The sequence below is a fragment of the Schistocerca piceifrons genome, unplaced genomic scaffold (assembly GCF_021461385.2).
Source record: "Schistocerca piceifrons isolate TAMUIC-IGC-003096 unplaced genomic scaffold, iqSchPice1.1 HiC_scaffold_846, whole genome shotgun sequence".
Taxonomy (NCBI): Eukaryota; Metazoa; Arthropoda; class Insecta; order Orthoptera; family Acrididae; genus Schistocerca; species Schistocerca piceifrons.
The window spans coordinates 619,396-645,724 of NW_025729109.1; the positions used below are offsets into that span (position 1 = coordinate 619,396).

The 26,329-nt window shown below is 46.0% G+C and overlaps 1 protein-coding gene across 1 annotated transcript in view; it reads left to right on the forward strand.

The window, feature by feature from the left end:
• Positions 1-26,329, forward strand: part of LOC124770944 (trichohyalin-like) — a 53,069-nt gene that overhangs the window by 12,660 nt on the left and 14,080 nt on the right. Inside the window, exons 3-5 of the mRNA XM_047249243.1 lie at positions 18,649-18,740; positions 18,969-20,838; positions 26,211-26,237. Coding sequence (XP_047105199.1) covers positions 18,649-18,740; positions 18,969-20,838; positions 26,211-26,237 — 1,989 coding nt within the window. The remainder of the gene's footprint in view (positions 1-18,648; positions 18,741-18,968; positions 20,839-26,210; positions 26,238-26,329) is intronic.

The window sequence follows — 26,329 nt, forward strand, 5'->3', positions numbered from 1 at the left end:
CCACTAAAGAGACAGTTTGCACTACACTCATTCGTCCTCTGTTAGAATATTGCTGTGCGGTGTGGGATCCTTACCAGGTGGGATTGACAGAGGACATCGAAAGGCTGCAAAAAAGGGGAGCTCGTTTTGTATTATCACATAATAGGTGAAAGAGTGTGGCAGATATGATACGCGAGTTGGAATGGAAGTCATTAAAGCAAAGACGTTTTTCATCACGGCGAGATCTATTTACGAAATTCCAGTCACCAACCTTCTCTTCCGAATGCAAAAATATTTTGTTGAGCCCAACCTATATAGGAAGGAATGATCATCAAAATAAAAAGAGAAATCAGAGCTCGAACAGAAAGGTTTAGGTGTTTGTTTTTCCTGTGCGCTGTTCGGGAGTGGAATGGTAGAGAGATAGTATGATTGTGGTTCGATGAACCCTCTGCCAAGCACTTAAATGTTAATTGTAGAGTAGTTATGTAGATGTAGAAGGAAGTCTTCCTTGCTCTGTTGGCACCAAATATGTACTTAAGGCATTCATTACATACAATCATAATAAAAAAATTAATGCAAGGGTAATGGTTTGTAAAGATATGCTTGTTACAAGTGCTGTTAAAATACTATTGGTAATAACCTACAAATAACACAGCTAACTAGAGTCAACTGGAAGACCACAAACATTCTTGAAAATAGCTGGTATGATAGGTTACAATTGTTCACCATCCATGGAAATTTAGCTTTAATAACCCATATTTGTGTCATGGCATTCTTACTACACTTCCTGCACAATACAGTGCTTGTGTGAAAACTTACATTATGCTCAGATCCATCAGATCTAGACTAAAATACTAAGAAGGTAAGAAACAGCAACCTCCTATCGAGGTGGGCAGGATGATGTGGAGATAGGAACAGAAGAAAAACAGAGAGAGAGGTGGCAGAAACAGATGGACAGAGAGGGGTAGCAGATGGACAGAGGTGGTTGGCTGATTGAATGATTAAAGGCACCAAACTACTGGGTGATACATCCCTTCTTTCTCAAACAGGCAGGCAGGTCTACATGACTGTTGTAAGAGAAAGCCTACCACACACAATCCAGAGGAAGAAAAACCCGATGTCTATGAAACTGATATAAGGGACAAAAAGAAAAACAGGAGACAGAGGACGAAAGGCAGGCCAAGGTGCCCCATTTAGGGAGCAGCCAGAAGCACCGGAGAGCAGAATGCAATGAGGGGACATATATCCCCCAGTCCCCACCACTTACCAGAGGTACTCCACTCAGAAACTGCCTCGGAAAGACTAGCAACACAGACAGGGCAAGAGAAGTACAGAGACGAAAGATTAATGCGACAGGGGGGAAGAAGAGTAAAAGAGCAGGTAGGGTGAGAACCCAGCTGGTCCACCAAGTCTAGCCAGCCACAGCCTGGTCTGGGCAGAGGGGGCAACAGTGTGTTCCGCCAACCCCTCAATGGGCCGATAAGGTTAAGTTGCCTTCCCTTGAAGAGAGTGGTAAAAGCCCTCCTCATGAATTAAATATAAAACTAAGTCAGCCACTGAGGCATCAGGGGTAGCAAGTCAGGGAGATTAAGATTCTGCCACAGGGAGGTTAGGTTGGACAGTACAGTAAAATGTAGACCACTGTTGAACCAGAATGACGACAGTGGTGTGGTACTGGAGGAGATGACTGAGACCACCAGATACAGCTCATGTGGAGCTGGCAGAGTATGGTAGAATGCTTGTGAGGGGCCTGCATGGAGGACCTCCATAGATTCGTAGTCTCCTTATCACAGGTTGTTTGAAGTCACAGTGATTCATTCCACATTTCAGGTTCCTAAAACTTGATGGTGTGATACTGATCAGATGTCTGTTTCCAGAATACTGATTACCAGAGCCAGTTTACTGGTAGCCCGTTTGGGCAAGCTATCAGTAAGTTTGTTCCCAGGGATCCCAATGCGACCCCGAGTCCAAACAATCATCACTGAGCATCCACAGTGCTGAAGGGCATACTGGGAATACCGGTTAGCAATGACCAAGGTATGCTGAGGGTAATACTGCTTGAAAGCTTTAAAACTGGTCAAGGGGTTGCTGCAGATGAAGGACCCACCAGTGGAGGAAAGCATATACTCAAGAGCATGAGAGATGGCTACAAACTCTACAGCTTCCAGCAGGGAAGACAATTTAGTAGGACACGTGACAGTGTAAATAAAGCCTATGTGATCAGCAACCATTACGCAATCAGTATAGACTACTGCTGAACTCCAGGATGTACCAAGGATGGAGAAATATTGGTGGCAGAGGGCCTCAGGAGGGTCCATGTCTTTTGGACCTCATGATGGGTCAAAATGACCAATGGGTTCCCCACATAGGTGTACATGAGTGGGCCCAGAGGAGAGGTGGAGGAAGAAGTAACTGGAGTTCAGAGGTGAGGGACAGGGTGTGGAATGTGATCAAAATCCCTTATCCAGGCCACCATTATGGAAGATGGGTTTCCATGTTTGGAAAGAGGGGATGATAGTTTGGATGCTTAGGAGAGTTGCAAACATAGGTAGCATAACTGAGAAGCTGCTGTTGGCTCTTGATACACAATGAATGGACCCCAGCCTCCATACATGATCTGTCCACAGGACTAGTTCAAAAGGCTCCTGTTGCAAATCAAACACCACAGTGGTGCATCAGATCCTGTATCCACAATGCTGAGGATGATGCCGAACCATATACCAGACTCCCATAACCAATACAGGGTTGTATCATGGCTTTGTAAAGCTGCAGAAGGGTAGTGCACTATGCACCCCTGCTGGTGTTACTCGCGTGATAAAGTGTACTGAGGTGCAGCAAGCACTTTCACCTACACTGAAAAATACTGGGAACTCATGTCAACTACGAAACAAAGACAAGTCCCAAAAAGCAGTAAGTTCCTGCCACATTGAGTAGTTTGTCAGGAAGATAAAGTTCTGGTTGTGGAAGAACCATACCATGTTGACAGAAAACCATGACATGGGTCTTGGCACCTGAAAACCAAAATCCATGGGTCAGTGCCCATGACAACATCTTTCATATGGTGCCTTGCAGTCTACATTCAATGACACCCACACTAGAGGAGCAATAGTAAGAGGCCCAAATAGTCAGCATGTAAGGTTGGTGATACTGATGACCTCACAGCTGGAGGTGACCACTGATGGCTTGTAGAAAGACAAGGACACTCAGTACAGAGCCCTGCAGGACTTCGTTCTCTTGGATATGTGGAGTTCTGTGGGAAGCACCAACTAGAAGCCAGAACATACACTGTGACAGGAAATTCTACATAAAAATTGGGTGTGGATCCCACAGACCCCACTTGTGTAAGGCAGCAAGGATATAGCATCACCTCCAGCTGTCATACAGCTTTTGCTAGTCAAAGAAGATGGCTATAATGCATTGACATTGGGAAAAAGCTGATTGGCTGGCAGACTGCAGGCAAACCAGATTATCTGTAGTGGAACAGCCTTGGTGAAAACCACACTGGGATGCGGCCAGAAGACCCCGAGACTCAAGGAGCCACACAGCTGCCAGCTCACTTCGCATTCAAGCAATTTACTGAGAACATTGGTGACACTTACTGGGTGATAACTGCTCATCTCTAAAGGAGCTTACCCAATTTCAGCACTGTGACAACGATACTTTCTAATTGTTACGATGGGAACTGGCCCTCGCTCCAGATCTTGTTACAGATGGCAAGGATATGATGCTGACAATCCACTGGTAGGTGCTTGATCATTTGGTTGTGGATGTGACCTGGCCCTGGTGCTGTATCAGCACAGAGGACTAGGACACTGATGAATCCCCACTCAATGAATGGAGCTTTATACAGCTCCAGGTGGCATGTAGTAAAAGATAATTGCTTTTGCTCTACCCATTGCTTGATAATATGAAGAGAAGAGGTACGTGGTCTGATGGTTGAAACATGCTGCTCCCAGCATTCTTCTTTTTATTATTTCATCAGGTGGCAGAACTAGGCATGAAGCCACTTAAAGTAAATAAGATGCTCCACCAATTGGTGCCACTTATGGTACTGGAGAGCCTGCCTACTATCACTAATGGCCTCTGCACTCTCTGATGACTGCCAAGGTAATCTCTTGTCAGAGCAGGCCCAAGGAACAGAGGATTGCTAAATCAGCTGCCAAATGAATGGCTGTAATTATATTCTGGGCTGCCTTGTTGATGCCTCCATGCGGCGGGGAGTCAAGGCTGACAGCAAAGGCAAAAGCACTCGAGTCAGCAATGTTGAGACCCCATCTGGTCATGCATCCAGGGCACTGATGCTGGGGGAGGGACAGGAAGAATGTGCAATGGTCCCTACCTACACAGGTCATCATGAACTCCCCAGTGGATGGATGGGAGGAGCCAAGGGCTGTATATGAAAAGGTTAATGACCAAGAACACTCGGTGTGCCATGCCAAAACGTGAGGGGGTATTAGTATTTAAGAGGCAAATCAAGTTGTGCCAGTCAGACTCCGAGGTCCTAATGATGGCTAGTGATCATGGTTAAAGCTCACAAAGGGTTATATGTATTGAAATTACCCAAGATTAGGAAAGATGGGAGATGGGGGCCAGGGGGGGGGGGGGGGGGAGCTCAGAAATCAATGCAAACAACATCTCATGAGATACTTTATCATCAGGAGGGAGGTAAACACTGCAGATAGTACTATGCCGAAATGCACTTACCTGAACAGCCGCAGCCTCCAAAGGTGTATCAAGGGGCAAAAGTTTGATATACAGAGTATCCAGAACATATGTGTGAACTCCTTTCCGGGTACCATTGTGTGGTTCAAACTAGGGCCTCAGGGGTTGCTGGAATCTCTGCCTTGGCCACAGGACTTGAACAGGTGGATCTGCTAGTATGGGGGACCACTGGAAGGTCGTCCTCCTCCTTAAAACACTTTTCATGTCTTCTCTCCTTACAGGATTTTGATTATGCCAAGGGCTTCTCTGAATCAGTTTCAGGTAAAGATGATGATCATGAAGCTGTGTGACCAACAGTTTGTGGTTCCTTTTGCACTTGCTGGTGTCCAGTTGTAGACCAGTACAACCCAGGGAAGGAAATGACCCCAAGGACCTCTTCCTTGCAAGAGAAGCCAGAAGAAGCTTATTCATCTCAGGCTGGGAGGTGGGGACAAGTGTCCCTGGTGTATGGGAAGCTATCGATCCCAAAGCAGGTGTGGAAAAAGCAGCAAAAGGGGATCCCCAAACCAACAGGGGTGCAAGGATGGTTCAGTGGCCCTGAGCGCCCACTACAGAAAGAGTAACAGGCCAGAGTACCATCAGCAAAGGGGAAATGTCTTTGTAGCTGTAGCATATGACATTGTGTACATGCTGGGGGCAAATGCTTGCACTTCCTTTCGGCCTCTTTGTCAGTAGGTTTGTCCTGAGTCTTGTATTCTTGTACCTTCTTCACTCTCTAGAGAACAGTGTAATCTGGCGAGCAGGGAGTGTGGTGCTTTCCACAGTCAACACAGATGTGGAGAGAGGCACACTGAGCATTTTCAGGCGATACTCATCCACAGTCTCTACAGATGAAATTAGTGCTGCAATGCAAACATGAGCCCAAATTCCAGACACTAAGCACCACAGGGAGAGGGGTGGGGTGGGGGTGGGGGGGTGGGGGGGGGGAAGAGATCTACGATTTCACATCACATCAGTATACCACCACCTTGACCTTTTCAGCCAATGAATCACCCTAAAAGGCCCCTGGGGCGGAGGGGTGGGACATGGACAGAGAATGGAGTGAAAGGTAATGGCGGTCGATGAGGTTAGAACTGGAGTAAATGCATACCCAGCTGAAGCCAAGAAGTCCACTAATTTTCCTTAAATAAAACTTCTTTCCTTCTGAAAATCAATGCCATATTATTATACAAAATATAAAACATGTAAGATATCATGACAACTTTCTGCTTCTCTCCAGTGTCACAGTCACGGTAGTGATGTGAATTATGGATGCTATGTCAGTTACAAATTTAATTATCTTACAATTGAATGTAATTGTGAATTTGTCCTAAATCTTTACAAATAAAAATAAATATAATCGTTTGGCTTGCACCACTAACAATCCTTCAGAAGTCACAGAGAACAACTCATGTATATGCCCTTTGGACACCTATGGTCTTTGTGCTAGTACCTCAAAACTAAAGATAAATTTTCCACTATAATGAACAGGCACAAGGAATAGCCCTTGATTTAAAAAGCAGTGACCACTTGTTTTATGTGCAGTAGAGTACAAATTCACAGCTGGTTTCTCAGTCAAATGGCGTAATTATGCAGTCACACTCTTGGTACAATTATAGCTGTCAGTGAACATCCATGAAAGCCACCAAAGTGAAGTTTACAGCAATTTCCCTCTCGTTACATCCGTATTTGTTCTTCCATGATTTTTGTGAAATCTCCTATCCCATGGGTGGACTTTCTCTGCATCCACAATATCCAGTATCTCAAATGTATCCCTATAAAAGCAGTGGCATAAGAAATTTTGTTTTTGGGCCACTCAACTGAAAGGTTCTCATGGCACGTGTGTGAAAAAAGCTAACTGAGTGGTACAATGTGTGCAGAACAAATACAGCACTTCTGCAGTAGCAATATTAGCAGGTGCATAAATATATTTGTGTTAATTTCCTTTTACTCTGTCTTTCTGTGTGGAAACCAATATTGTAAGCTTTTCTCTATCTGCATTTAACTTTTCCTTGTTTGTGGTAATGTGAGAGCCTTGCCCTCATTTACTAATTATTTCATTAATCTTAACCCTGCTGTAGCTGCCACTGCCATGTGACAGACAAGCATCTGTTGAAAACCTAGCTCAGAGGGCAACATCATCAGTGTGACTTAGAAGTGGCCAAAAGTACATTTGACATTCTGGCAGTGAATGTTCTCAAAACAACTGAGCCACATATGAGAAGCAGGTAGTCAGTTTGAAAGCTACAATCTTCGCGATAACTTTGAAGTGATAAAAAGTGAACAACTGCATTATTGGCTATCACCACAGACTGAAGTGAGTATTGTGCTTAGTGATATTAGAAATATGAGGAGCGTGACTGAGTGTGTTTCAGTGCTAAGTGTACCAGTGTTGCAATATACAGTGCGAATAAAGTGTTTATTCGTGAATAATTTGCATGTAATTTACCTACATCATAACAATATAATAAAATGGATTGGTATGTAATAAAGAAAAAAAAGTAGACACATCTGATGATTCCGGTCACCATTCAGCTGCAAAAACACCACCAGATGTAAAGGCACAACCCAGCATTTCGTTGAAACTTCCACAACGAAGTTCATCAACCAATTCCTTTAAACACACAGATATTGGCAATTAATAGGATGTCTTACAATCCGTATATTACTGATGATATAAAACACTAGCTTCTCACAGCTCCAAGGAAACCTGGAAAAGGTAGTCTTTCGTACTTCTGAGCACAACAATGAAGGGCGGGTTGAACATAAGGAAGTGCAAGATAATCATTTTAAACAGTACCCATCCACAACTGGTGTTCTCACAAGTTAAAAAGGGACTTCTTTGCACTAACTGTTCACTTTTTGTGAATAATAAAATGGCTGGAGGAAAGAAATCCATTATCGCCAAGAAACTTGTGACTGAACCACTAACAAAGTTTGCCAAACTTACTGATAAATATGGTGACCTTGAGACTCATTCTCAGCTCAAGTACCACATTAAAGCACCAACAGATGCAAAATTAAATCGCTACACTAGGAATGCAAACCTGATGTCATAAATCAATTAGAGAAAACAGAGACCATCTTGTACCTATAATAAAAACAATCATATTTCATGGAAAGCAAAATATTCCCCTGCATGGTCATACAGATGATGGGAGTCTATTAGAAAACGATAATGATCGTGAAAGTATAGTGAGTAACATGGGAAACTTTAGAGCTCTTGTAAGATTTAGAATTGACGCTGGAGACTTGCAACTAAACCATCACCTTGAGACCGCTAAAGTAAATGCCACTTACATATGTAAAACAATGTGTAAGGAACTTAATTCATGCTGTGAAACAGTGATGTTATCGAGATTACTGGAGGAAATCAAAGATTCTCATTATAACAGGATACTCTTCGTTGAGGCTATGGACATAGCACACACTGCCCAACTGAGTTTAGCTGCAAGATATGTTGATGGTGATGGCTACTTACACGAAAGATTCTTTGAGTTTCATTGATATCAATAAAGACAAGGATTGTAGTGGAAGATGAACCTCAAGTGTGTTAAGATGAAGAGCGTAGCATTACCGGTGAAGTATAGGTACTACAATTCTAAGGAGAATGGAAAGCCTTTCTCTGTCCCTGGAGAACTGTGTGGGTATAGGCTGTGACAGTTGCTCAGTTAAGTTACAGGTGTGAGAAACTCACCTGCTGCTATTGAAGTAGTAGCATCGTCCTTTACAGTGTCTAACAACACTCCCCATTTATGTAAATTGATGCCGACAGATAACCCATGTCTCTACTTTGTCCCCTGAGTCATTGTGGTTGCAGGATCAAAATACTGTCTGTCCCCTTGGACATGTCCAAAACAATGGACAACACAAGCATATTTGAGATGTTGAGATTTGATATGAATAAAAATTTATTTTGCAGTGATAGTGACTCCTTCCATTTATCTTTAACCAAAAATATGTAACTTTACTTCAGGCTAACTTTCATGACCTTGTTTAGTCAAAAATCTCTGCTCCTCGAATGTAGCATTATTGAGCAGCCAAATTCTGGCTGAAACAACACCCATAGCAATCAAAACCAACTAGCATGTACGCATTACGTTACCGTTACTTGAAACAAAGATTAAGCCTGAACTTTATTCGACTGCTAACAATACCGTAATTTAATTGGGGTTTTTCAGAATCAAGTTACATATGTAGCACTCCTCTCGCCCTCCTCCTCCCCCTCCCCCTCTCTATTTCTTGATTACATTCCTTCCATGTTGTTCTAGTCAAAAGGTGCAATCCCATATTTTAGTAACTTTAAAGTGTATACGTTGTCTGTTACACAGCTTAATTCTTTTGAATGAACAGCTACACAACACAGTAATGCATTAGCCTCCACTGGTGAAACATCAGAACAATAGCAAGTTAGATATATTGCTTTCTCTGTGTGTTTTATAGTTAATTCTTGAATAGTAGTGCTGGAATGGACATAACATGTGCACGCTGTGTGGAGAGTCACTGCAGAGAAACAGAAATCGGACTGAATAAAATGTAAAGACCATACTACCATCAAACTGTTGAATAGTAAATTCTTGATGTATTTGTAGTTCCTGAATGTAATGCCCTCCAAGAAAGTTGTCATGTTCAAAATACTCTTGGACCAAAGCTGGCTGAAACCTTGAGCAGAAACCCTCGAAATATCTAGCAAGCCATGGAATGTAGACTGAAGAGAGAAATGATACACCTCTGGGATGGTAGCATCAGAAGAGTGGAGGGGAGACGAAGGGCAAGAATGAATATGGATGAAATTTGTGCAATAAATGAAAGTGCATGCTATTGGTGGTAACCCCCAAACAGTAGTGAAAGTAGGATTCTCAGACTCAATAATATTCTTATATTGCCAACATATAACTATACTTAAAATACTTGTTGTGACAAATAGGTAGGCAGTTATGGAAAGATTCATTTTCATTCCACAGGTTGTGTGTGTTAGCTATGACTGACACCATCACAAGAAAAGGTACTTGTATAGTTTACAATGTGGTAATGGCAAGTACATCACACCTATCCATTTGTACCATTCAGTTCTAATGTATCTTACTGCTTGCATGTAATTTAAGGCATAAGGTAATGACTAACTGCACGGCAGAAGTGCTGAGTCATTGAAAGGCTCATCAACTTAGCTAGCTTTCCCCACAAATACTACTTCAGAACTATGGTCTCATTTTACAGGCTGACTACATTACAGCAGCACTGTGAATAAGCACACTAAAATGTTTCACATGGCCAGTAATTATGAGATCCATTTCCATTCTTGCAGATGAATTTATTTTTTTCAAGAGCCATCATACAGAATCACAAAATCATTCAAGAAGATTTTTACACCAACTAGATATGTCTGTAGTTTTGCACATATTTCCTGTGACTTTTCAGAAAACTGCTCAATAGTACTTCACAAGACTGCCTGTCCATAACACCTACAGTGTCTCTACTCAGTAGGTTAGGATCACCTGTTTTTTCTGCACAACTTTTTGTAGGTTTTCCTTGAATGTAATTGTCACAGCAGTATCACATGGCAAATAAAAACATACAATGCTGGCATTCACATACATGGAACCATTAAGGGAACTACTCATTACAACAGGAAATCATAGCTTGAGTCTTGGGACTTGGTACGAATTTTAATATAACTTCATCACTGCAATCTTACGTAATTCTTATTTGTGCTTATAACATAAAGAAGCAATTCTATGAACTCACAAGCTAAATTACTTCACCTGCTCAAAGGCAATGTTTAAATCCATATGGGTATACTATAACAAAATGTTCTATTTTACCTGTTTCCTCGTTTCCAACCTGTGTCATACTATAATACTTTAACTTAAAGTAAACACAGGACTGATAAAGTGAATACACACACAATTGATAACCATCTCATTTTTTCACGACAACTCAGCAATGATTAATTCCATGTGGTCATATAAATTCTATAATTACCTCTTTATTCACACCCTCCTCCGACTCTTCTTTTATATTCATGTTGAGTGGGTAAACTTGGGCCTGTGGTAAAAATAACAAACTGTAATAAATACACTTAAGCAGTCACAGTCCTCCCTTATTATATAAAATGTATCACATATATAAAGCCCAATTGTCATACTTTTTAATAACTAAATAGCATTTCTGGTTAAGTGTTCTCTTTTGAGTTCGAAATTCTGAGTGACGAGTTCACCATGGTATATTTCAATGGGAGGCAGAAAAAATTTTAAGACTAATTAATGACGACACCTTTGAAAATCCATTATGACCTTCAACTTAAGCCTTCATTATGACCTTCAACTTAAGCCTTCTCCCTATGCTATGGTTTTCAATCATATTTTCTAACTTCATTATCTTCATATGCATATAATGGTAGTGTAATCAAATAAAATGACACAGCTACTACCTCAAACAATGAAATCAATGTTGTTCATATCAAATGACACAATACAGTGTACATCAACTGTGTGGGGAAGCAGGAACTGGACTGTCAAGTGGCACACCACTCATACTACTATTACGATCAGAATCATAAAATGTCTAGAACAGTTACATCAAAACCTTTCACTTCAGTAAATGCTTATTTGTGATAAAATTATTTAAAAAACACCTACCTTGGCACACTACTTACTACTTTTCTAACATCATTAGCTCCTTTTGGTGGGGCAAGCATGTTTCTAACAGTACAAAAAGAGTATGAGCTACAGGCTGAATCAGTCCTATTCTTTGGATTTGAACTATGGGTTTTACTTGCTGGTCTCAAAAGAAAGTTCTGGAAAGATTATTTACGAAACAGCACCAGCATATCAAGACTGAAAAACCCATAATGTTGAAGTAAGTGCTGGAATGAGAACAAATGAAACAGTGATAGAATAGAATGAAATTCATTAAACTGATATTGAAATCTGTTGAGAATGTTAGATAATTAGCAGCCAAAGAATTTGATTGGAAATCACCTTACTGACAGAAACATAGTAGACCATTTAACTTTAAGAAAAGGCATATCGACAAAATAACGAAGCAACATGGTGTACACAAAGAGGATGCCTTGAAGAGAGATGCTGGGCAGGAGATAGAAAGAATACAGCAACATCATGTTATTAATTGATCTTTGTATTAATTAACTGCCTACAGTAATACTAATATACTAGTACAAATAATGATAACAATGATTATTATTATTACTACCTGAGCCATGGCAGGCTTCCTCTTTGAATTCATGCCCCACACCTGGCGTATGTCATTTCTTTTCCTTGGAGCTTGTGGCACCATGGTACAGCCACACAGGGTACGTAAACAGTATTTGTAATTCAACCGAAATGAACAGATTGAAGAGACTGGTAGCCCTTTAAAAGTTATGTCAATTTAATAGTTGCAGGCAGAACTGTTAACAAAAGACGGAACATTGGTGTGGTCTTGGCTGTCTGTATCTGCTGTTGATTCTTCTCTGTGGAAGTCACATTATGCAAGGAGCTTTACCATCCAAACAACTGCCTGATTTGGATTGTGCTGCACGACTTAATACTTCGTGGCGTTGCTGTGGAAGGGGTTGGGGTAATGTCTAGCAACCAGACAAGCTTCTTATTGTTAGTCAATTCCCATGTTCATGTTTGGTAAACCTGAACACTGTTTTAAGAGTGACCAAGTTTTTGAAGAGAATCATCTGACGAGTCCTTTGATCTGTACAATTACTGTGGTCATGTGGCTGTATTAAGTGAGAATGACAGTGGAATTTAGATGCTCCCGGTCTGCTACAGTTTTCTACTGTTGTGGCCCACTGTTTTGGACCTCTACTTTTTTTTTCTTTTTTTAGTCATCAGTCTACTGACTGGTTTGATGCGGCCCGCCACGAATTCCTTTCCTGTGCTAACCTCTTCATCTCAGAGTAGCACTTGCAACCTACATCCTCAATTGTTTGCTTGACGTATTCCAATCTCTGTCTTCCTCTACAGTTTTTGCCCTCTACAGCTCCCTCTAGTACCATGGAAGTCATTCCCTCATGTCTTAGCAGATGTCCTATCATCCTGTCCCTTCTCCTTATCAGTGTTTTCCACATATTTCTTTCCTCTCTGATTCTGCGTAGAACCTCCTCATTCCTTGCCTGATCAGTCCACCTAATTTCCAACATTCGTCTACAGCACCACATCTCAAATGCTTCGATTCTCTTCTGTTCCAGTTTTCCCACAGTCCATGTTTCACTACCATACAATGCTGTACTCCAGACATACATCCTCAGAAATTTCTTCCTCAAATTAAGGCCGGTATTTGATATTAGTAGACTCCTCTTAGCCAGAAATGCCTTTTTTGCCATAGCGAGTCTGCTTTTGATGTCCTCCTTGCTCCGTCCGTCATTGGTTATTTTACTGCCTAGGTAGCGGAATTCCTTAACTTCATTGACTTCGTGACCATCAATCCTGATGTTAAGTTTCTCGCTGTTCTCATTTCTACAGCTTCTCATTACTTTCGTCTTTCTCCGATTTACTCTCAAACCATACTGTGTACTCATTAGACTGTTCATTCCGTTCAGCAGATCATTTAATTCTTCTTCACTTTCACTCAGGATAGCAATGTCATCAGCAAATCTTATCATTGATATCCTTTCACCTTTTATTTTAATCCCACTCCTGAACCTTTCTTTTATTTCCATCACTGCTTCCTCGATGTACAGATTGAAGAGTAGGGGCGAAAGGCTACAGCCTTGTCTTCCACCCTTCTTAATACGAGCACTTCGTTCTTGATCGTCCACTCTTATTATTCCCTCTTGGTTGTTGTACATATTGTATATGACCCGTCTCTCCCTATAGCTTACCCCTACTTTTTTCAGAATCTCGAACAGCTTGCACCATTTTATATTGTCGAACGCTGTTTACAGGTTGACAAATCCTATGAAAGTGTCTTGATTTTTCTTTAGCCTTGCTTCCATTATTAGCTGTAACGTCAGAATTGCCTCTCTCGTCCCTTTACTTTTCCTAAAGCCAAACTGATCGTCACCTAGCACATTCTCAATTTTCTTTTCCATTCTTCTGTATATTATTCTTGTAAGCAGCTTCAATGCATGAGCTGTTAAGCTGATTGTGCGATAATTCTCGCACTTGTCAGCTCTTGCCGTCTTCGGAACTGTGTGGATGATGCTTTTCCGATAGTAAGATGGTATATCGCCAGACTCATGTATTCTACACACCAACGTGAATAGTCGTTTTGTTGCCACTTCCCCAAATGATTTTAGAAATTCTGATGGAATGTTATCTATCCCTTCTGCCTTATTTGACCATAAGTCCTCCAAAGTTCTTTTAAATTCCGATTCTAATACTGGATCCCCTATCTCTTCTAAATCGACTCCTGTTTCTACTTCTATCACATCAGACAAAACTTCACCCTCATAGAGGCTTTCAATGTATTCTTTCCACCTATCTGCTCTCTCCTCTGCATTTAAACAGTGGAATACCCGTTGCACTCTTAATGTTACCACCATTGCTTTTAATGTCACCAAAGGTTGTTTTGACTTTCCTGTATGATGAGTCTGTCCTTCCGACAATCATATCTTTTTCGATGTCTTCACCTTTTTCCTGCAGCCATTTCGTCTTAGCTTCCCTGCACTTCCTATTTATTTCATTCCTCAGCGACTTGTATTTCTGTATTCCTGATTTTCCCGGAACATGTTTGTACTTCCTCCTTTCATCAATCAACTGAAGTATTTCTTCTGTTACCCATGGTTTCTTCGCAGCTACCTTCTTTGTACCTATGTTTTCCTTCCCAACTTCTGTGATGGCCCTTTTTAGAGATGTCCATTCCTCTTCAACTGTACTGCCTACTGCGCTATTCCTTATTGCTGTATCTATAATGTTAGGGAACTTCAAACGTATCTTGTCATTCCTTAGTACTTCCGTATCCCACTTCTTTGCGTATTGATTCTTCCTGACTAATGTTTTGAACTTCAGCCTACTCTTCATCACTACTATATTGTGATCTGAGTCTATACCTGCTCCTGGGTATGCCTTACAATCCAGCATCTGATTTCAGAATCTCTGTCTGACCATGATGTAATCTAATTGAAATCTTCCCGTATCTCCCGGCCTTTTCCAAGTATACCTCCTCCTCTTGTGATTCTTGAACAGGGTATTCGCTATTACTAGCTGAAACTTGTTACAGAACTCAATTAGTCTTTCTCTTCTTTCATTCCTTGTCCCAAGCCCATATTCTCCTGTAACCTTTTCTTCTACTCCTTCCCCTACAACTGCATTCCAGATGCCCATGGCTATTAGATTTTCGTCCCCCTTTACATACTGCATTACCCTTTCAATATTCTCATACACTTTCTCTATCTGTTCATCTTCAGCTTGCGATGTCAGCATGTATACCTGAACTATCATTGTCGATGTTGGTCTGCTGTCGATTCTGATTAGAACAACCCGGTCACTGAACTGTTCACAGTAACACACCCTCTGCCCTGCCTTCCTATTCATAACGAATCCTACACCTGTTAAACCATTTTCTGCTGCTGTTGCTATTACCCAATACTCATCTGACCAGAAATCCTTGTCTTCCTTCCACTTCACTTCACTGGCCCCTACTGTATCTAGATGGAGCATTTGCATTTCCCTTTTCAGATTTTCTCGTTTCCCTACCACGTTCAAGCTTGACATTCCACGCCCCGACTCATAGAACATTATCCTTTCGTTGATTATTCAATCTTTTTCTCGTGGTAACCTCCCCTTGGCAGTCCCCTCTCGGAGATCCGAATGGGGGACTATTCCGGAATCTTTTGCCAATGGAGAGATCATCATGACACTTCTTCAATCACAGGCCTCATGTCCTAAGGATACACGTTACGTGTCTTTAATGCAGTGGTTTCCATTGCCTTCTGCATCCTCATGTCATTGATCATTGCTGATTCTTCTGCCTTTAGGGGCAATTTCCCACCCCTAGGACAAGAGAGTGCCCTGAACCTCTATCTGCTCCACCGCCCTCTTTGACAAGGCCGTTGGCAGAATGAGGTTGACTTCTTATGCAGGAAGTCTTCGGCCGCCAATGCTGATAATTTATCAAAATTTAGGCAGTGGCGGGGATCGAACTCAGGACCCAAGACATTTTGATTATGAATCGAAGACGCTACCCCTAGACCACCCTCCTCGACTCTTAGGGCGTGCTCATCATACTGTGGCTATTAACATTGCCTCTGTACATCAGCTTCAGCTTCATGGAATGCACCACTGCCAGCTATGGATGGGCTGCCTTCACTCAAGTTATGTAAATTACTATTTGAAATGTGTACAAAAATTTTGTACATTTTGATGTTTGGGGGTTTGATGGGATGAGTGCTTTTCTTGTACATACCACTGCGCACTGTTAGAATGGCCACATGCTGATCAGCTCTATGTGAATCATTCACATCATATTTAGATGTCATCCAGACTTGTGAAAATATAGCCTGTTGGTAAGTAACTGGCACATTAGAGGCTCACTGGCTGGAAGAAGCAAAAGTGTGTAGAACTGTAAAGTCTTACTGAGCCCTGAACGTTTGTGTTTGTTCACTGGCCATTTGTGAGTTGAAGAGTGAAAGAAATTTATTCCATCTCAGGGCTAGTTACTGCTTACTAGATTTAATTGTCCAACTGTTTGTTATTTTAAAGTTGTCATGGGGTGACCTTTCCTCACCTTTTATTTATGTACTGCTAAAAGTCTGTTCTGAGTACTAATTACTGGTTTTCCTTTTTAAATGGCATTCTTGAGCTCCTATACATGCACATTCACTTACTGAAGCACTTACGCATCTGCTACAGTATAACTTAATAGAATTTTTACCGTGTCTGAAGCCAGTTATATCAATCTGTGCACACTAACTCAATTACTTAACTGCTCATTGGGGCAAGATTTAAAGCAACTTGCCCTGTCTGCTGAGCGCTGCTTTAGAAATCAGTGCACCTCTTTACTTTATTAAACTATCTAGATGCACTTTGAGGTGTATTTTAATAATTTCCTTTTTCTAGTGGTCTCGAGGCAGATATAAATTGCTCTGTCTTCCAATATAGCTATTCAGTTTTAACCTTTGAGATGAGTTATGCTTCTGTCATCTTAAAGAGCTATCTGTTTCCAAACAATTATTTGTTCATTTGTTGAAGCATTTTCTGAGCTGCAGTTTGTGAAGCTGAATATTTTGAATGTAAAATCTAAGGACTGATGTCAGACACAGCTTTTCTCTTTCGCTATTGCCTCAATTGCATTGTCACTAAACTAGGGTGGGTAACGTCATAAATTTCAAAAGTTCAGAGTGTCAATCTTAAAAAATGTATTGGCTCAACCACTTGTTTATAGTGTAAAACACTAAGATTGATGCGTTTCGGAAGTCAAGCTTCCATCATCAGAATAATAAAAAGTAAAAGAACCTGTTAAAACTCGCTAAAATGGAACATGCACCAGGCACAATAAATTGATGATAAAATTAAAACATCGTGGCTACTTCCCTAGTTGCAGCCGTGTCTTCCGAGGTGCATCTCCACATAGTCGTCAAAATATAAAAAAAACTCTAAAATGGTGTCGCCTATGGTGTTCAACATCTAACCACATGGCTGTCTCCTCTATCATCGTAAATCGCCCATGCGTCTTCATTGATACCACACACCACGTAGCCAAACACGACACAAATGCGATTGAGCTCGCGCGCAAGTTAACAAGGAAGTCACAGATGTCTATACAAACATAATGTATACATGTTCCAAGGACCTCATGAATGATGGTATCCTGCCAATTGCTAAAAATGTAGTTACTAAAAGAAACCAGTGAAATGTTTCAAAAAGTTATTTGTATCACCAGTTAGCTGTTCATTCAGTGTGTTCTGATTATCCATGCTATGTATCAATTTCCAGCTGTCAATCTTAGTGTTTTCCACTATAAAGAAGTAGTTGAGCTGATATATTTTTTAACTTTGACAATCACAACCACGACCTCTCATCCAGTATGGATAAAATCAAAGCTCAGAGTGTCGTTTGTAATCCTGCTAATGTATCTGATTTTAGTTATTTTTTCCTAAATAAATACATTTCAATAAACAATGGTGTCACATGTGAACCCCAATCCATCCAGTGCTTCCACTTCATTTCCCTTTCTCCTGCTGGATGTTTGGTTGGTAAGAGAGGATGGTTACTTTCCTGGAAGTAAAGGAGAGGTATCCTCATACTGTTCAATTCACCATGAGCTTGTGTGTGTGTGTGTGTGTGTGTGTGTGTGTGTGTGTGTGTAGGTATCCACTGCTGAACATGGGGTCCCATGATCACCCAGTTTGTCCTTATTGCAGAAGCAACAGTTAATCTACGAATTGAAAGTGTGTCAGCTTCCATGTAGTAAGGGCGGTGTTGCCGAACTTGTGGCTCGTCTGCATGCCGGTGTGGACAACCCCTTGGTGATTAGTACCAACTGCACCGATGAGGTATATGTTGTACTAGCTGACTGAGCTCTGATCATGAGACCCTTGTGTCAGAACAGAGTGTTTAGAAAGTTGTCAGCCCCACCATAAGCAAATACATACAATCCAGGCACAATTGATCCAATGGGATAATCACTTGTGGGATATTCCACAATGTAATCTCTATTCTGAGCAGATTACATTAGCTCTGCAATTACAGGGACAGCTGCCTTTATTTAGACAAATTAGGAGCAATAGGTGGTGATCAAGATCCTCCCACTAAAAGATAACTGCTGCAATTAGTAGTAATGCTATAGGACACCTTCAAAGATGAGAAGGGAATTCATTTGGGAAATTACCTTACTAAATATGTTACTGCTTCAAGCTATAATTGAACTTTCAATTTAGAATTTAAAAACAGGTGAAATCCATCCTGTGGATCACCAAATTTATGATTCATGCTGACACTTTGGCTATCTCCAATAATGCTGTTGTTCAGGCATTGTGCCCCTGTGTTACGTCATGTTTTCAGTTGAGTTTTACAGGCCAAGGCCGAGAAGGAAGAGGCCGAGAAGGAAAATGGCAGTGCCAGCGGCCGAGGCAGAGAAGGTAAAGGGCAGTACCAGCGGCCGAGAAGGTAAAGGGCAAGGAAGGAGGCGAGGCAGAGGGGGAAGAGGCGAGGCAGAGGGGGAAGAGGCGAGGCAGAGGGGGAAGAGGCGAGGCAGAGGGGGAAGAGGCGAGGCAGAGGGGGAAGAGGCGAGGCAGAGGGGGAAGAGGCGAGGCAGAGGGGGAAGAGGCGAGGCAGACGGGGAAGAGGCGAGGCAGACGGGGAAGAGGCGAGGCAGACGGGGAAGAGGCGAGGCAGACGGGGAAGAGGCGAGGCAGACGGGGAAGAGGCGAGGCAGACGGGGAAGAGGCGAGGCAGACGGGGAAGAGGCGAGGCAGACGGGGAAGAGGCGAGGCAGACGGGGAAGAGGCGAGGCAGACGGGGAAGAGGCGAGGCAGACGGGGAAGAGGCGAGGCAGAGGGGGAAGAGGCGAGGCAGAGGGGGAAGAGGCGAGGCAGAGGGGGAAGAGGCAGAGGCAGAGGGGGAAGAGGCAGAGGCAGAGGGGGAAGAGGCAGAGGCAGAGGGGGAAGAGGCAGAGGCAGAGGGGGAAGAGGCAGAGGCAGAGGGGGAAGAGGAAGAGGCAGAGGGGGAAGAGGAAGAGGCAGAGGGGGAAGAGGAAGAGGCAGAGGGGGAAGAGGAAGAGGCAGAGGCAGAGGGGGAAGAGGAAGAGGCAGAGGGGGAAGAGGAAGAGGCAGAGGGGGAAGAGGAAGAGGCAGAGGGGGAAGAGGAAGAGGCAGAGGGGGAAGAGGAAGAGGCAGAGGGGGAAGAGGAAGAGGCAGAGGGGGAAGAGGAAGAGGCAGAGGGGGAAGAGGAAGAGGCAGAGGGGGAAGAGGAAGAAGAAGAGGGGGAAGAGGAAGAAGAAGAGGGGGAAGAGGAAGAAGAAGAGGGGGAAGAGGAAGAGGAAGAGGAAGAGGAAGAGGAAGAGGCAGAGGAAGAGGAAGAGGAAGAGGAAGAGGAAGAGGAAGAGGCGAGGAAGAGGAAGAGGAAGAGGCGAGGCAGAGGAGGAAGAGGAAGAGGCGAGGCAGAGGAGGAAGAGGAAGAGGAAGAGGCGAGGCAGAGGAGGAAGAGGAAGAGGAAGAGGCGAGGCAGAGGAGGAAGAGGAAGAGGAAGAGGCGAGGCAGAGGAGGAAGAGGAAGAGGAAGAGGCGAGGCAGAGGAGGAAGAGGAAGAGGCAAAGGCAGAGGAAGAGGCGAGGCAGAGGAAGAAGAGGCGAGGCAGAGGAGGAAGAGGCGAGGCAGAGGAGGAAGAGGCGAGGCAGAGGAGGAAGAGGCGAGGCAGAGGAGGAAGAGGCGAGGCAGAGGAGGAAGAGGCGAGGCAGAGGAGGAAGAGGCGAGGCAGAGGAGGAAGAGGCGAGGCAGAGGAGGAAGAGGCGAGGCAGAGGAGGAAGAGGCGAGGCAGAGGAGGAAGAGGCGAGGCAGAGGAGGAAGAGGCGAGGCAGAGGAGGAAGAGGCGAGGCAGAGGAGGAAGAGGCGAGGCAGAGGAGGAAGAGGCGAGGCAGAGGAGGAAGAGGCGAGGCAGAGGAGGAAGAGGCGAGGCAGAGGAGGAAGAGGCGAGGCAGAGGAGGAAGAGGCGAGGCAGAGGAGGAAGAGGCGAGGCAGAGGAGGAAGAGGCGAGGCAGAGGAGGAAGAGGCGAGGCAGAGGAGGAAGAGGCGAGGCAGAGGAGGAAGAGGCGAGGCAGAGGAGGAAGAGGCGAGGCAGAGGAGGAAGAGGCGAGGCAGAGGAGGAAGAGGCGAGGCAGAGGAGGAAGAGGCGAGGCAGAGGAGGAAGAGGCGAGGCAGAGGAGGAAGAGGCGAGGCAGAGGAGGAAGAGGCGAGGCAGAGGAGGAAGAGGCGAGGCAGAGGAGGAAGAGGCGAGGCAGAGGAGGAAGAGGCGAGGCTGAGGAGGAAGAGGCGAGGCAGAGGAGGAAGAGGCGAGGCAGAGGAGGAAGAGGCGAGGCAGAGGAGGAAGAGGCGAGGCAGAGGAGGAAGAGGCGAGGCAGAGGAGGAAGAGGCGAGGCAGAGGAGGAAGAGGCGAGGCAGAGGAGGAAGAGGCGAGGCAGAGGAGGAAGAGGCGAGGCAGAGGAGGAAGAGGCGAGGCAGAGGAGGAAGAGGCGAGGCAGAGGAGGAAGAGGCGAGGCAGAGGAGGAAGAGGCGAGGCAGAGGAGGAAGAGGCGAGGCAGAGGAGGAAGAGGCGAGGCAGAGGATTTTTTTTTTTGGGTAGGGTTTAAGGGCGCTCAACTACTGAGGTCATTAGCGCCCAGTCACTGGTGTTAGAGCACATGGAATCTGCTAAAACTCAAGGGGATGGGGGGACATCAGAAGGACCTGACAAAGATGCAGATAAAATAAGTAAAAAGGTTAAATGTCTTTGGACAAGCCAGTTAAAGTTATAAAACGCAGAATACGAGCAGCTTCTCGAGCGTCATCAGCTAAAACATCCGGTAAAGTAGATGGCAGGGACAGGATAACACGAAATTGACTAAAACGGGGACACGACAATAAAACATGGCGCACTGTTAATGCCTGACCACAAGGGCACTGCGGGGCTGGGTCACCGGAGAGCAGGTAGCGGTGGCTAAACCGGCAATGCCCAATCCGCAACCTGGTCAGAAGGACCTCCTCGCGCCGAGATGGTCGGGAGGATGTTGTCCAAGCAGTTGGGAGCGGTTTTACTGCCCGGAGCTTGTTTCCTTGGAGGGATGACCAAGCATCCCACCACAACGACACAAGCCTCTTACATACATCCCCACGAACGTCAGATGATGGGACACAATGGGAGGCTGGCCGAGGCAGGACGACTGCAGCCTTGGCTGCAGCATCCGCAGCCTCATTCCCAGGCACTCCTACATGTCCGGGAACCCACAGAAAGCTGACAGAACCACAATTATCAGCGAAAGAATGGAGGGACTGCTGTATCCGTTGAATCAAGGGATGGACCGGATTGGCAGCTCCAAGGTTCTGAAGAGCACTGAGTGAGTCAGAGCAGAGTACATACGATGAATGGCGGTGGCGGCGGGCATACTGAACGGCCTGATGGAGAGCAAAAAGCTCGGCCGTAAAGCTGGAACATTGGTCGAGGAGCTGGTATTTAAAGGTGGCGGCCCCGACGACAAAGGCACAGCCGACACCGTCGTCAGTTTTGGAGCCATTGGTGTAAATAAAGGTGTGACCGGCAAGTCGAGCATGAAGTTCGACAAACCATGAGCAATACACTGCAGCCGGAGTACCCTCCTTCGGGAGTGAGCTGAGGTCGAGATAAATAGGAGCCAAGGTGGTGTCGGGCTCTCACCCTCTCTGAAGGTGGTAGGGAGGGCAAAATCCAATTGTTGAAGCAGGCGATGGAAGCGGACTCCAGGGGGCAGCAGGGCAGACACATACAACCCGTACTGACGGTCGAGAGAATCGGCGAAGAAGGACTCGTAAGAGGGGTGGTCGGGCATAGACAACAGCCGGCAGGCATACCGACACAGCAGTACGTCGCGCCGGTAGGTCAATGGTAACTCGGCAGCTTCAGCATAAAGACTCTCGACAGGACTAGTGTAGAAGGCTCCGGTCGCAAGACGTATCCCCCGATGGTGGATGGAGTTGAGCCGGCGTAAGAGGGAGGGCCGAGCGGACGAGTAGACGAAGCTCCCATAATCCAGCTTCGATCGGACTATGGACCGATACAAGCGAAGCAGGACAGTGCGATCCGCTCCCCAAGATGAACCGCTAAGAACTCTGAGGACATTAAGGGAACGTATACAACGGGCCGCCAAATAAGAGACATGTGGATACCAACAAAGTTTCCTGTCCAACGTGAGCTCTAGAAACTTAGTTGTGTCCACGAATGGGAGAACAACGGGACCGAGATGTAAGGATGGCGGAAGGAATGCTTTATATCGCCAAAAGTTGATACAAACCGTCTTCTCTTCAGAGAACCGGAAGCCATTTGCCACGCTCCAAGAGTAGAGGCTGTCTAGACAACGCTGAAGGCAGCGCTCCAGGAGGCATGTTCTCTGGGCACTGCAGTAGATCGCGAAGTCATCGACAAAGAGAGAGCCTGAGACATTAGGTGGAATGCAATCTATAATTGGATTGATCGCGATGGCAAAAAGGGCTACGCTCAAGACGGAGCCCTGAGGCACTCCTTTCTCCTGGAGGAAGACGTCGGACAATACGGAACCCACACGTACCCTAAACTTTCGTTCCGTTAAAAAGGAATCAATAAAAAGGGGCAGGCGACCGCGTAGGCCCCACCTGTGCATAGTGCGGAGGATACCTCCTCTCCAACAGGTATCATAAGCCTTCTCCAAGTCGAAGAACACGGCTACCGTATGGCGCCTTCGCAAAAAGTTGTTCATGATGAATGTCGACAAGGTCACAAGGTGGTCAACAGCGGAGCGGCGGCGACGAAAGCCGCATTGGACATTAGTAAGTAGTCATCGAGATTCAAGAATCCAGACTAACCGAGCATTAACCATGCGCTCCATCACCTTACAGACACAGCTTGTAAGAGAAATGGGGCGGTAACTAGAAGGAAGGTGTCTATCCTTCCCGGGTTTGGGTATAGGAACAACAACGGCGTCACGCCAACGCATGGGGACTTGACCTTCGGTCCAGACGCGACTGTAGGTACGAAGAAGGAAGCTTTTGCCCGCCGGAGAAAGGTGTGCCAGCATCTGAACGTGAATGGCATCTGGCCCCGGAGCAGAGGACCGGGACAGTGCAAGCGCACGTTCGAGTTCCCGCATAATAAAAGGGTTTTATAAGTTTCCAGATTCAGCGAGTGGAAGGAAGGTCGCCGAGCCTCTTCTGCCTCTTTCCTGGGAAGGAAGGCAGGATGGTAACGGGCGGAGCTTGAAACCTCCGCGAAAAAGCGGCCAAAGGCGTTGGAGACAGCCACAGGATCAACAAGGACCTCATTACCCGAGGTCAGGCCAGGTACTGAGGAGTGGGCCTTAATGCCCGACAGCCGGCGCAGGCTACCCCAAACGACGGAAGAGGGAGTAAAACTGTTAAAGGAGCTGGTGAAAGAGGCCCAACAAGCTTATTTGCTGTCTTTGATGACTCTACGGCTTTGCGCTCGGAGTCGTTTGTATTCAATAGAATTCGCCAACGTAGGATGGCGGCGAAAGGTGCGTAAAGCACGTCGTCGAGCACGGATAGCGTCCCTACAAGCCTCGTTCCACCAGGGGACGGAAACGCGACGTGAAGAAGAAGTAGTACGAGGAATGGAACGTTCGGCAGCATTGATTATAACAGCCGTGAGGTATTCGACCTGACTGTCACAAATGGGAAAATCGTGGTCCGGAAAGGTCGCCAGGGAGGAGTAAAGTCCCCAGTCAGCTTTCGGTATGTTCCAGCACGAAGGACGTGGGGATGGGGTGTGGTGCAGGAGACGAACGACACAGGGGAAGGGTCGTTCGAATAGGTGTCAGAAAGGACATACCACTCGAACCGACGGGCAAGAGTGGTAGAACAGATCGAGAGGTCCAAGTGGGAGTAGGTATGAGTAGAGTCCGAGAGGAAAGTCGGGGCGCCGGTATTGAGGCAGACAAGATTGAGATGGTTGAAGACATCCGCCAAGAGTGAGCCTCTTGGACAGGATGCAGGAGAGCCCCAAAGGGGATGATGGGCATTGAAGTCGCCAAACAATAAGAACGGCGGGGGAAGCTGAACGATCAGGTGCATCATGTCAGCCCGACTAACAGCAGATGACGGTGGAGTGTAGATGGTACAAACAGAAAAAGTAAATGCAGAAAGGGTAATGCGGACAGCTATTGCTTGGAGTGGGGTGGTCAATGGGATGGGATGGTAATAAACATCGTCCCGAACGAGCAACATGACCCCACCATGAGCTGGGATACGGTCCACAGGGGTGAGGCCATACCGCTCCGAGGTATAGTGAGTAAAGGCAATACGGTCAGTCGGGCGCAACTTGGTTTCCTGGAGACCAAGGACGAGCGGACAGTGCAGGCGGAGGAGCAGTTGTAATTCCTCCCGATTAGATCGAATACCTCTTATGTTCCAATGAAACAACGCCATCGCTAGTCAAAAGGTTGGGGGAACGAGACGAGGGAAGAGCTGGTCACCTCGACGGCCGCGGAGGGCCAGGTTGCGAGGGAACAACGCTACAACCGACGGGAGGCGGATCCGGTTCCATCGACTCGTCACCAGCCGCGGCCGCTGTCCCTGGTTGTGTAGGAGGGGCCGCATCATTTGCCGACGAAAGGCCGGCGGAGCGCCTGGCAGCAGAGCGTCCCGGCGAAACTAAGGACGGCCGGGAGCAGCGACTCACGGATGGAGCGTCAGACGAAATGCGCCGGGGTGGAGAGGGGGATAGAGACTTCTTCTTGGAGGCCTTCTTGGAAGGCCGAGGAGGCACAGGGATGGTGGGCTGGACCCGAAGAAGGTCCTCACGCGTGGGGTCCGTTTTGGAACGCCGGACCTCGGAAGCTGGGGTCCGGAACGTTGCCCCGATGGACGCCTGAGAAGAGGATCGCTTCTCAGGTGGCGTGGGGGGAGGAGGAGGAGGAGGAGGAGGAGGAGGAGGAGGAGGAGGAGGAGGAGGAGGAGGAAGGGTGGCCCCTGGGGCAGAGGGGGTGGGGGCCACGGGGGAGGAGGATTTGGAAGGGAGGGATTTGGGAGGCGGAGGCAGAGCCCCCTGATGGGCGGAGGAGGCGGAGGGGGGACAGGATAGGGGTGAGGATACCGCAGAAGGAGTGGACACAACTGAGGCGAACGAAGTGGTCAATGACACGGGATGGAGGCGGTCGTACTTCTTCCGGGCCTCAGAACAAGAGAGCCGATCCAAAGTTTTGATTTCTTGTATCTTCTTCTCCTTCTGATATGCGGGGCAGTCTGAGGATCTAGGCGAGTGGACGCCAGGACAATTAACACACCGAGGTGGTGGGGTGCATGTATGTTCCTCACGAAGAGGACGTCCACAATCGCCACAAAGGGGCTCAGCCTCACACCGTGATGACATGTGCCCAAAGCGCAAACACCTAAAACAGCGCATAGGAGGCGGGACGTAAGGGCGCACGTCACACCGGTAGCACATCACCTTTACCTTCTCCGGGAGAACGTCCCCCTCGAAGGCGAGGATAAAGGCCCCGGTGTCGATGCGACGGTCGTTGGGGCCGCGCTGGACTCGCCGGACGAAATGCACGCCTCGGCGCTCCAGGTTGGCCCTGAGCTCCTCATCAGATTGTAGCAGGTCACGATGAAAAATAACCCCCTGCGTCCTATTTAGTGCCAGATGTGGGACAATGGATACTGGGATGTCCCCTAGGCGGTCGCACGCCTGGAGTGCCGCCGACTGTGTGGCGGAGGTGGTCTTGAGAAGAACGGACCCTGAACGCATCTTGCTGAGAGCCTCGATTTCCCCGAAGACGTCCTCAATGTGGTGAACAAAGAACATGGGCTTGGAGGTGGCGAACGTCCCCCCATCGGTTCGAGAACAGACCAAATAGCGGGGGAAGTACTTCGCCCCAAGCCGGCGGCTCTGTCCCTCCTCCCATGGAGTGGCCAAGGGGGAAAGGGCAGGAGAACCAGAACTAGAAACGGTACCTTTTCTTTTGAAAGACTTGGCCGCAGAGCGACCTGATACATGTTGATGTTTCATCTGCGAAACGTCCGCCCCGATACCACCCACTCC